The 12,643-nt window shown below is 44.1% G+C and overlaps 1 protein-coding gene across 1 annotated transcript in view; it reads left to right on the plus strand.

Annotated features, from left to right (window-relative positions):
• LOC133135857 (polycomb group RING finger protein 3) overlaps nt 1-12,643 on the plus strand; it is a 60,148-nt gene that overhangs the window by 29,917 nt on the left and 17,588 nt on the right. Inside the window, exons 2-4 of the mRNA XM_061253170.1 lie at nt 798-904; nt 7,339-7,456; nt 12,522-12,618. Coding sequence (XP_061109154.1) covers nt 890-904; nt 7,339-7,456; nt 12,522-12,618 — 230 coding nt within the window. The 5' untranslated portion in view covers nt 798-889. The remainder of the gene's footprint in view (nt 1-797; nt 905-7,338; nt 7,457-12,521; nt 12,619-12,643) is intronic.

The following is a 12,643-nucleotide window of genomic DNA, read 5'->3' on the forward strand; positions in this document are numbered from 1 at the left end:
CATTTCTCCCTGGGGCGATTTTGTAAAAGTCTGCGTTTCTCTTGAGAGCAATTTGCATGCATTTCTTTTTCTTTTTTTGCAATAAGCTTATCTCAGGGCTTTGTTGAGTCAACGTTTTATGAAAAGAACTGTGAAATTTGCCCTCGGGCACCCCTATTTTTTTTCTTCTGGTCCATCAGAGCCCCCCCCCCTTTCCATGGTAATATCTATCACGGGACCCATTCAGCCCCCTCTTCTGGGTCTTTGTGCTGTCCTGCGAGACACATTCCTCCCCAGGCCAGAAGTAGCTCCTTCCAGAACTTTCCTGGGGAGGCAGAACCCTTCCCCTCCCCCTGGCATTGTGCAGATTGGCCTTGTATTGACTTATTACATTTTTGATTATCGCTGCTGCAATAATTTTATTTTCAATTATTTTAATATTATTTTATTATACCTTTGATTTTTGTCTCAAGCTCTTTGGACTGCTTCATAAATAACTCCTAATGAATAAGTAATTCTCTAAGTCAGGCGATGATGGAAATATGTCTGATTTCTAATTGTGTGATGGCAAAGTTGCAGAATTTATGAAACAATTTCCGTTTTTGGCGAAACATTCACAGCAGAATCTGTATGTATGAACGGAGCGGCGTTTTAAATGCTGAAAAAAGTAGCTAACTCATGTCCAGGGCCCAAAGTTTTTCCATGGCGTAATCGGCGTCCGCTTCTCTTTGTCCTTAAACTGTGTGTTTACCGTTTAGGCGATCGTGGCACGGGTTGTTGGTTTTTAACAGAACCTCTCTCTGGATTCTCTCCTTCAGCCGCATGCAGACGGCCCGTCCATGATGCAGAGCTAACGGCCCACACGCCGGCACAGAAAAGTCGTGGGAGCCGGATCGTCCACGGGGAAGTCATGGCGGCGCTCGGAGTAAGTGTTCAAATAGCTCTTTCTTTGTGAGCGGTTGTCTCTCAAGAAAAGATGCATGGTAATGTTCGGTGCTCAACTCTTTGTGTACATGTGGTCCCAATTGGGCTCATATAAGCTCTGTCAGAGGAAATTAACACAACATTTTACTGTGCACTTTGAGTTTCAGATTTGCTGGTTCATCTCCAAAAAGTAATGTTTCAGGTTGAAGAGCTAAGCCTTCAAGCCACATTGTAGTAGGATACTACTTTGCACTAAATCTTTTTAAATTGTAACATGTTTAGAAATGTCAGGTAATGCCATCTCTGCTGAAAATTCCATCTTAAAGTAGCCTAAGATGGTCCAGCTATGTTTACAACAACTTTAGTTGGTTTCAGCTCACCAGCCTATATAGTCAACTAGTCCACCAATTGACCACCAGCTTAGTCAACCAACTTTGACTAGCTTTGTCCTGCTAGTGAGCTGTTTTGACCAGCCAAATCCCAGCTATGAAGTGTTAAAAATGGCTTAAACCAGCTTAGAATCCCAGCTGGTCTTAGCTGGAATTTTCAGCAGAGATATGATTAATGACCAATGTAACAACGTAACATTCCTTTTGAATTAAGCAATATGGTCCTAAACTCTTGACCATGATCTTCATGGAGAAAAGCTTTCTTTTAAACATTTAAATGTAGGCGGTTCACATGCTTGTACATGGATGCAACAGCAGTATGCACCCTGAACTTACAAGCTGAGCCGCTATGAGTATCATAAGCATTACCTCTATAGTCCTATTGGCTGTAACTCAGGGAAGCACAAATCCAGATGTTAAACCTGGGCCTAACTGTGGGGTCAATGAGGAGCAGTGTGTGCCAATCCATGTTTGCATGCAGGTGTGCTCAGGTGATCCCCCTGCTGGTGGATTCAAGTCAGTGCTTTACTGTACCTCTACAAAGACCTGAAATGGCTCCAATTGTTATGCAGTGTGAGAGTTATTTACACACCTGAACAAGCAGGTAGGCAGGTGGACAGTTTCAGGCAGCTTCAAAACAGCAGTAAACCTTTCTATGAATGTGGCAAGGTTAGCACAATGCACATTGGTGTGTGTAACCTACGCAGCTGTCCCTGCAGTTCAAAAGCGCAGCTTGTTTCCTGAATGTTTGTTTCAGTGAGGGGAATGCAATATCTGTCAATGACAACAATTTGCATATTTCTCATGTTGTGGAGTGTCACAATTTCATGATAGTATATTTTATTTAAATATGTATTTCCTGTATATTCCATTTCTGTAAGGAGTGAACTTTCACTGAATCTACTACTCATAGCTTCTCTTAACAGGATATTTTGCTTTGGTACAGCTCAAGTAATTTTATGGAGCTTGCCTCATTTTGTTGCGCAATTAGAGTCAATACTAGAAACATCAGCCGTCCCTGCTGATCATTAGTGGTGTCACTATCTCCCATTTATCTGGCTCCCAATTCACTACCATCTAGATCCCACAAAAAATAATAGTTGTAAAGTACACACTGACTCCAAAATATCTGATCATTTTATTGCTTTACAAAATAAAAATAATGCATGGCAGCCAATCGCCATTGGTGTGTGCGTGTGTGTATGAATGGGTAAATGAGAAGGATCAATTTTACAATGCTTTGGATTAAGGCGCTATATACAGTCAGGTCCATAAATATTGGGACATCGACACAATTCTCCTATTTTTGGCTCCATACACCACCACAATGGATTTGAAATGAAACTAACAAGATATGCTTTAACTGCAGACTTTCAGCTTTAATTTGAGGGTATTTGCATCGAAATTATGGATGTAAATACACATATGCTGACTTTGGTCCCTTAAAAAGTGGGAGGCACATATAGAAACTGTTGTAATTCCTACACCGTTCACCTGATTTGGATGTAAATACCCTCAAATCCATTGTGGTGGTGTATAGAGCCAAAAAGATGAGAATTGTGTCAATGTCCCAATATTTGGGACCTGACTGTAAATGCCAACCCTTTACTATTTACATGTTGTGTGTTCTGAGATGCTCTTCTGCATACTGTTGTAATGCATGGTTATTTGTGTTACTGTCACCTTCCTGTCAGCTTTGACGAGTCTGGCCCTTCTCCTCTCTCATTAACGTGTTTCTGCCTGCTGTTGTTGTTTTTCACGCCATTCTCTGTTGCGTGTGAAAATCCCAGGAGATCAGCAGTTTCTGAGATACTCAAACCAACTTGTCTGGCACCAACAATCATTCCACTGTCAGAAGTCACATTTCTTCCCCATTCTGACATTTGGTCTGAAAAACAGCTGAACCTCTGGACCATGTCTGCATGCTTTTACGCATTTAGATACTGCCACATGATTGGCTGATTAAATATTTGCGTTAACAAGCTGGTGTACAGGTCTACCTAATAAAGTGATCACTGAGTGTATTTACTGAAACAATTCAGGTTGAGTACCTGGGACTTTCCATCAGAAATCCATTACTTTCTGACCTCACCCTTGACCAACCATTCAGGAGACAGGTACCCTCAAAGTTGACAAATATTAGACCCCAACCGTGACCTAAAGATGCAGATATCATCTTCAAAAATAATCATAACAGTAGTTCTCTTATCGGAAATCTTACGAACAAGGTTATCCACAGTTTCAGCACTTTTGCTCCAAAAGAAAGAAATATGTTAATTAGGTGATGAGTTTAAATTTGTTCTCGGCAAACCGTCAGGATATTGTGAAGTATTCTAATTCCACAGAGGGGATATTGTCCTGCCAAGAGGTACAATTCATTTGGAGTCTGTATTTGGTCCTGACATTGAGTTTTATTTTATTTTAGACATTTTATTATTCCCCCAATGCCATGAGCAATTACAAGGTTCCACGGCAGCCTTCCATGTGGAGACATATGTACTGGAAGGCTTGGCCATATTTTGTACTGTGCTGCACAACCATCTGAGAAGTAGAATCCCTGGGATTTTTCCTCGCTTGCTTTTGAAAGAGATGGATCTCTATGGTGTCATAGGTCAGGCCTTCTGAAATTGCAGCCCATGAATCAGAGTTTCCCTCACTGTCCCTCCAATAACAGACCACAGGAAGAATGGCGGCTTGCGACTTGTTCCAATGATGAGACTGTGCTTCATCCTGGATGACAAAACTCGGACTTCATTTTCTTTCAGATAATATTGACTTTGTTTTTTGGAGAATTTATGCTGATGGAGTGCAAGATGGTTTTGTAAATGAATGAAGGACCTGATCAATAGGCTTAGAGATGCTGTGAAGGGTACTTCTGCCTGTTCCGTATCCAACAAATTGTCATCATAATGCTCCTGGAAAGGAAAGTTTTAAAACCATCTGGTGATGGGCAGGTTTCACACTTTCCTTTATAGGAACTTCCACAGGAGAACACATGAGGTGAGAGGCAATCCAGATCGTGATTCAACAGTCTAACAGATTGAGTGCTCAGTTGTGGTAGTTTGGATGAAAAACATCAGCATTGCATTCTGATGTAGCGTGCATACACACACACTGAATGTGTGCCACTGCTGCCTGCCAGTTCAGTCCTTTGGTCGCAACTCAGCAAATTTGGAGAAACCGATTTCAATTTCAGGGTGTTGTGCTTTGAATAACCGACAAATTGCAAAGTACCAGTTGCCTTTGTGAACTCTCCTTCCTAGCTCTATCATAGACTGGGATAAGATATTTTTTCCATGCCAACATCCAACATTCAGATCTATAGAAACATTTTACCTTCTCTGCAGTCTCCTTTGGAAGGGCTCTCCAGCTCTTATTTATCTGGTGTGGCCAGTATGCCATGTTCTTCTTGCAGTGCTGTGGCTTTTCTTGACATGTGATATGATGTTTTAAACTATGATGTTTTGAAGTTGCTCCTGCTTTCAGTGGAATGGAACTTATATTTTAGCTGGGACGTAACTTCCTGGTCATTTGCCCCAACCAGTGCTTCTGGAATGACTTTGACTTTTTTAAAACTTTGTAATGCCTACTCAGCCCCTTTCACCTTAAAGGAAGCATATTTATTTAGACTAATTTCTTTTCGAATAAGAGACTCCCCCAATGCTGTAAATACCTAATAAAGTGCTCACTAAGTGTATGTTCTTTCTGGAATAGGAAGTGTCTCATTCTCTCATTGTGGCTGTTCTCATGAGGGTGACAAGTCGATGCTTTTCACTCAGGGATAACCAAGCTTCTGCCCATAAACAAAATGTGACCTGTGGTCCTGTGTCCGTTTTTTTGTGTCACTTTTCTGCATTTTGCATGAGCTGAGCGGTTCAACTGAGGTGAGGCTAACCTGAGCTGAGCGTAATCTCTGGTCTCACCCAGGGTGGGGCTCCAATATGGGTCAAATTTCAGAGCCCCCGGTTTCCTGTGGTAGGTCATTATGGTTAATCATACCACTTCTTAACACTGTCTCACAATAGGGTAACATGTGAAACTTGTTTTCAAATCTAAAAGGGTGAGGTCAGAAAGTGATTCATCTCTGATGGATACAACAGCCATATCCCATCTAGGATCTGAACCAGAATTCAAACCAGTCTGTGTCTTTGAGGGGCACTGAGTGCAGGGGAAGGTGAAGGTACAGAGCAGTAGATTAGGGGTGCAGTCTTTGTTTTTTATAGTCTGCATTTTAGTCGCATAGCCCAGGGAGATTTTATGGAAAATATTAAAGGTTTGTATTTCGGCTCCATAGTGCCTTTCATTTTCAAAAGCACTTTCACTTCCATAAACCAGGGGAACATTAGGTGGCCAGACTGAGAAGACTCACTTCGAAAATCTGCCGGGACAGAAATAGATGTAATATTTAAATACGTTTTCTGAGAGTGATGACATGGGAGGACAGGGCTAAAATATCAGAGCAGAAAGTAGATCACATCAAAACCAGACAGAATGGTTTCATACAACAGGCTACTAAAGATACCTTCCTGGAGGGCCAATGCAGCTGCCTTGTTTCTTTTTGTTTGGGTTTATTTTTATTTTTATTTATTTTTTATTTTTTTGCATGTTTTTGTGTGTTTCAGCACCCAGTGCTCACACCTTGTGTTCCAGAGCCAAAACAGGCTGCTGACAGAATGGAACCCGCATGAGCAAAGCCCTCCAGGACTGGAGTTAAACCTGCAGACACTGCGGCCCTCCAGGACTGGAGTTAAACCTGCAGACACTGCGGCCCTCCAGGACTGGAGTTAAACCTGCAGACACTGCGAACCTCCAGGACTGGAGTTAAACCCGCAGACACTGCGGCCCTCCAGGACTGGAGTTAAACCCGCAGACACTGCGGCCCTCCAGGACTGGAGTTAAACCAGCAGACACTGCGGCCCTCCAGGACTGGAGTTAAACCCGCAGACACTGCGGCCCTCCAGGACTGGAGTTAAACCCGCAGACACTGCGGCCCTCCAGGACTGGAGTTAAACCTGCAGACACTGCGGCCCTCCAGGACTGGAGTTAAATCCGCAGACACTGCGGCCCTCCAGGACTGGAGTTAAACCTGCAGACACTGTGGCCCTCCAGGACTGGAGTTAAACCCGCAGACTCTGAGGCCCTCCAGGACTGGAGTTAAACCCGCAGACACTACGGCCCGCCGCAATGTTCTCGGAGAGGGACAGTGTGCTGTCCATCACCACGCCGAGGTTCCTACTTTTTTCCTGCTTTTCTATGCTTAACTGAGCTCCTCTGGTGTATTGGAATGGATGAAATCGAAAAAAAGTGCGAACCCCACCGTGATATTCGGTGTGGTCAATCGGTGCTTAACGTGTGCTCGTCTCCACAGTACAGGGACGGGTACACAGTACAGCACACTCGGAGAGAGCGGCTTTCTGGCGCGCTTTTTATTTGGTTTTGTTTTGTCGGCGAACGCTGAAAGAAAATAACACAAACGCAAACAACGCAAATCTTGTCAGCTCTCTGGTGTGGTGTAGCTCGCTCTCTCGGTTGCTGATGGTCTTACTGTTTCAGCTGCCTACAGTGGTATAGAAGCTCAACTTAACTTTTTTAATCCTGGGCTGATTAGAAATGCAATACAGCAGGGTTGCGCAGCAAGGGCCGATCTGTTTCAGGATTTTGTGGCAACTTCTGCTTTTAATTATTGAATTTGCTCAATCGTATCTGAATATAATATGTGCATAAGCAACCGCTAGAGTCAGACTGCAGGTGTGTCATGAAGATTTTACTGATTCCGGACAGGAGTAGTTTCTAGAACGGTCAGAAAAGTGAAATTAAGGTAACTGGTTGTAACAAATACCAGCACGTAGAGTTGTGGACCCCTGCGATACTGGTATGTGCCTTCTTAACCCGGATTCGCCCTGCTTCCATCCCGCAAACGAACCCCAGCTGGTCCTTTCGGTTAGCCCAATCGCCCCAGGCAAAATCGCGCACGTTTTTGACCCGGGTCTACTCCGCGGTGTTAATCGCTGGTTTCATTGTGCTTTAACCCCCTCCGACCCTCCAGAACCCCGACATGCTGACCCGGAAGATCAAGCTGTGGGACATCAACGCCCACATCACCTGCCGCCTGTGCGAGGGGTACCTGATCGATGCCACCACCGTCACCGAGTGCCTGCACACATGTGAGTCCCCCCCCCCCCCCCCCCCCCCGTCCCCAACTGGCTGGGGAGTTTCTATTTTTGTGTGTTTTTCCTTCCGTACAGGACACTCTGTTCTGTATTTCTGTACAGCAGGGATCATCAACTCTGGCCCTTGAATCCAAACCCAGCCCTGGTTTTCTTTTCTCCCGGGTAATTAGTGCTTCTGATTGGCCAGACTGTCATAGCACCTGACTCCCAGTTGAAGGGAGGGTGGAAAACAGTCAGGTCTCGGCCCTGGATGACTGCGGGTTGCTGATCCCTGCTGTACAGGGTGTTCTGGACGTTTTGTACCCCGTCAATGTGTTCCCCCCCATCTGTGACATTCTGCCGGTTGGCAGACGTGCGCACGTGACCTGCCAACACTGGTGTCGGTGTAAGTCCCCTTCTCTGGTTTTTGCGAGCGGACGTTCAGCTGCCCAGAATACGATTGCGAAAATCCTCAATGAACGGGTTTATTTGTTTTGACCTATTTGGAAGTCGCTTTCACTGAAATGAATAGAGGAATGTTCCGGATTATGTTTACAGCGGAGGGATCAGTGGCCTTACTTTTGATTTGAGTGTTGCGGAGGATGGGGGTGGGGGGTGTGGGGGGTTGGGTAGAGTGTGCCGCGTGGTCATTGGGTGGCTGGAATCCGGGACTGACACGCGCACAGTGGCTTTTGTGTAGGATTAGAACACAGCTGGCCTGCCTCGTCCCTAAGAGACACAGGGATCAAAGTCTGAGAAACCAGGTGATTGAACTGTGTAGTCGACTGCTTTAATCAGTTAATTAAGTGGTGAATATCAACGAGAACCAGCACACCCGGGCTGCAGAACCCGATATGGGGACCCGAAAGATCCTGCAGCTCTCCGGGTCCTGGGTTGGAGAGACCCCGGGAATTAACTGCTGTCCAGGGATGATGAGGGTGTGTGAAATACGCCTGCTTTAATGAACAGGCAGCCCCTCTTCATTAGACGGGATTTGCATCTGAGGATTTTAATTCTCTAACGGAAAAGGATTGCTCCCTCTCATCCCCCTCTCTTAGGGAGCTGGCCGTAGCTGGCTCTGTGCTTGGCTTGCTTCAGAATAACACCTTTTTGCTGTATGTGGCTCCTGTCTGATGTTCCCTAATGAACCGAGCGGTTCAACTGAGGTGAGGTTGACCTGAGCTTTACATGCTCTCTGGCACCACCTAGTGGTCATAAAGCAAAGGTGCAGGAGCACCAGGGCAACCATCCAGCACTAAAATACCCACCCTGACGAGGGTTGGTGAGTGCGACAGTAATAACATTTCCCAATATAATTTCTTAGAGAGGGTATTCCTGGTATAATGACTCTGATTGCATTTGCGCTTGCTGCAACATGAAACATTACGCAAATGAAATTGCTGTTGGTTTGAATTTCAAAACGGTTTTATTTATTATAGTGCAAAGAGGAGTTTGTGAGGTGTGTGTGTGCATGCCCGCATGCGTGTGTTCAGGTTTTCCTGTGTACGTGTATTTGCATTTTGTGGGCACACATACATGTGTGCATGAGTGTACATTTGCGTGTATGTGTGTACACACATGCACGTACATCGTGTGTGTGTGTGTGTGTGTGTGTGTGCGTGCGCGTGTGTGGACACTCAGGTCACTGGGTGTTATTCAGCTGCTGTTTAACTAGCACACAATCTGCAGCTCATCTAAAGCAGAGCTCTCCAGCGTCTACCCTCTTGTACTGCGTGACAGTTTCTGCTCAAAGCACGGCCTGCGAATGTGGAGAACAGAGCATCTCCAAACCCCACGCCTTAATTTTCCCTCAAGCCACTGCGAAACCTTGTTCTGTGACTCATTCAAAGGGACCTTTGCTTTCCAGAATCGGAAAACAAGGGGAGCGTGTCATCTAGGGCAAAGCCTGAGTGTTGGAGCTGTAACTTAACTTGGTTGTTGTTTGAGGTTACTTGAAAAGGCCTGACTCTTTGGTCACCAAATCGGCTTTCAGGTTACTGTGCGGGCTGTATTTCGGGCACTGGATATTACCCCTGATTACACACACTGTTGTTTGCTATTATGGGCTGGGAAATTGCTGAGATTGTAGGCAAGCATCTGCCAAATGTGTACATTTAAAGAAAAGTCTTAATCGGTCTCAGCAAACACCGGTTTGAAAGGAGACATCTTGGCAGAAACGCGTTGATTTCTGATTCAGACTTTTAGTTTTTTTTTGGTTTGCTGCACCGAAATGCATGAGTTTGAATCCCAGTACTTGGCTGCTCAAGTGCTTTGAATTCAACAGATTGGATTTGCCCAAGAACTCTTGGCGGCACGCTGCGGAACTCGTGTTGGCAGAAAGCCGCCCTCCCCCTGAGATCTTCGCTTCAGAGGAGTGTGAAACGTAGAGGCCCCCCCGGTCTGCCTTGTCGTCCTCTTTTCAGCGTCGCTGCGAGGGCGAAACCCGCGAGAATGCCCTTTCGCTGTCCTCTGAAAAGAACAGCTGCCCGTTTTTCAGCCGTCCGGGACCTGTCCGGCTCAGACTGGCCCCTAAATAACCTTCAGCCGTGTTTTACAGCGGCCAAACGCAGAGAGGCTGACCCGCCCACCGAGCGGGGTCACCTCTGCTTCAGACCACCGCGGGCGGCACCGTGAGCAGAATGTATGCTCCTGTGTACTGGAGTGCATTTATATGACACATCTGGTCCCTCTCAAAGCAATTTAACAATGGGTCAAACCCAAGCACGTACAGTGAGCTTCCGTAATGTTTGTGGCAGACTTGTTTCTTGCTTTTCCATGGATAATATTGGGCATTTCTTTGATAGCTATAGTATTGCAGCATTCATTTTCCTGTGGAATGTTTGTTTTCCCCTTAGCACACTGACAAAGATATGGATGTTTTTTATTACCCTGCGTTTTCCAAGGACACAACTGAGCATATGTGTTCAGCAAAGCTATCACACTGTCTTGTTCCACCTGTGGCAGAGTTTTCCAAATAGATTTATTTTGGTGTCGCTGCCTTTATATATTATATACAGTACAGTGCAGAAGTCTTGGGCACCCCTAAAGAAAATTCCAGAAGAAAAGACGCTTTCAAAAATATATTTTAAAATTTTTTAAATATTGTTTTAAATATTGAAAATGTACTATCAAGGACAGTGAACAGTTAAAAGCTAGATCAAGTCGATATCTGTTGTGACCACCCTTTACCCTTAAAACTGCATCAATTCTTTTGGGTACACTGTCCTGCAGTTTTACAAGAAAATATCACAGAAAGAAATGCAGTTTCATAAGAAGAAAAGAAAATCGGCCAGTCGGTTGTACCAAACATATTGGAGAACTTGTCACAGCACAGTGCCTCTTCCCTAACCACTGCCCCACGCTGTAGTTAAAGAACTGTGCCTTGTCACCGCGACAACCTCCGATCACATCATGGTGCAGCAGTCGGGGGCTAACGGCTCACCCGGCTGTGGCACTGTTCGACTGTTGGAGTCCCACCTCAGCCTTGTAGTAGAGAGGTAATCCAGGCAGGAAAACGCCTCACACTGGCACATCCACATATCGAGGTCTTTGTTTCTTCACGCTTGTCGATAACGCCAATACGGCACTAAAAAGATGTTTATACTAGCCCTCCAAAGAGGCTGTGCATCCCAGTGAGTTGATAGCCCTTGCTGCCATCATAGAAAATCGCCTTTTGATGAGGTCAAGTTCTTCTGTAATGACTGGGCATTCGGCCCACATTGTTACTCAACCTGAATTACTAGCAAGTTTGGAACAGAATGAAGCACTCGTATAGCCTCTACAGATTTATAAACAACATGAATTTAAGCATGTTGACTGTCACCGTTTCAACAAATCTTGCAGATAACCTTCTTATAACTTTTATGGGTCACACTTTGCAATAGGTGCATGAACTGGCATTAATTAATGTATTAATGTAGTTAACCCCTTAAGTTTTTCAAGACACATGACTGTTGAAGTGCTTTGTGATTCCTAGGCCTTTCAAGGGTTTTCTATAGGACGCCTTAGTCCATAATGGGTTAACAAGAATTGACATACAAATACATGAAGTAAGCAGGAAATTAACTATTAGTTAATGTATTTATTCATTTCTATCTAATGTATTAGTTCCTTGACTATTTATACATTAGCAAACCATAAGATAAACTTAGTTAACCTTTTACAAATACCTTAACAATTTTTTTGATTTATTTATTGTTTTGAAATATGAATTGGCATGAACTAATGTAGTTGTTAAGATGAATTAATGATGTACAAATACATAAACAAAGCTGTACAGATTGCCGTAGTTAGGTAACAACTACATAAGTTAATGACAATTCATGGAACCATTTTGTAAAGTGTTACTCCATTATCCAATATTTCTGGGCCATTATCATAAGAGGAACAAACTAATAGCAGTTATGAATCAACTGAGATGCAGATGACATTAAGTCACTGTGGTAAATGTATAATTGTTGAAGCCAATATGTAAAAGGCATCAATATCATTGTAATAACCCTATTGTACACAAGAGGGAGCTATTTAGCTTTAAATAAACTCTTGGAACATTGTGCTGTTGTTGAAGAGCTTTGAGGGTGAAGGCACACATATAAAAGGTAGTGATTGAAGAATGAGGTTTCAGAGTGGGTGCAGCTACAGTGAACTGTCAATCCCTCATTTGTTGAAACTGGTAAAAACATTTTGGCTCGATGTTGAAAGAGAATGATTGGTTCTTGACTGATAGCAAGTGGTAGCTTGCCCAAATTGTCTTCATAGAAGGGCCTGTCTGCTTCCTTTTATTTCAGCATCAAAGCTGTTTTGTAGAAATATGATGTTTCCTTTTACTTTCTAATGAGATATCAATTCAGCTTGTAATTGTTGAGCTTCTAGCTTAAATTGAAGGGCCACAATTCAACAGATACATGCTAAATGGTGCTAAAGTTAGGTTGTAACTGTAGTGTGTCCTGTGTTAGTGTGTAAAGTTAGGTTGTAATTGTAATGTGTCCTGTGTTAGTGTGTAAAGTTAGGTTGTAACTGTAGTGTGTCCTGTGTTAGTGTGTAAAGTTAGATTTTAACTGTGATGCTTCTTGTGCTGTAGTTTGTAGGAGCTGTCTGGTGAAGTACCTGGAAGAAAACAACACCTGCCCCACCTGCAGGATAGTCATCCACCAGAGCCATCCACTGCAGTACATCGGGTGAGCGCCAATGCCATCGCTGCTA

The sequence above is a fragment of the Conger conger genome, chromosome 8, assembly GCF_963514075.1.
Source record: "Conger conger chromosome 8, fConCon1.1, whole genome shotgun sequence".
Classification (NCBI taxonomy): domain Eukaryota; kingdom Metazoa; phylum Chordata; class Actinopteri; order Anguilliformes; family Congridae; genus Conger; species Conger conger.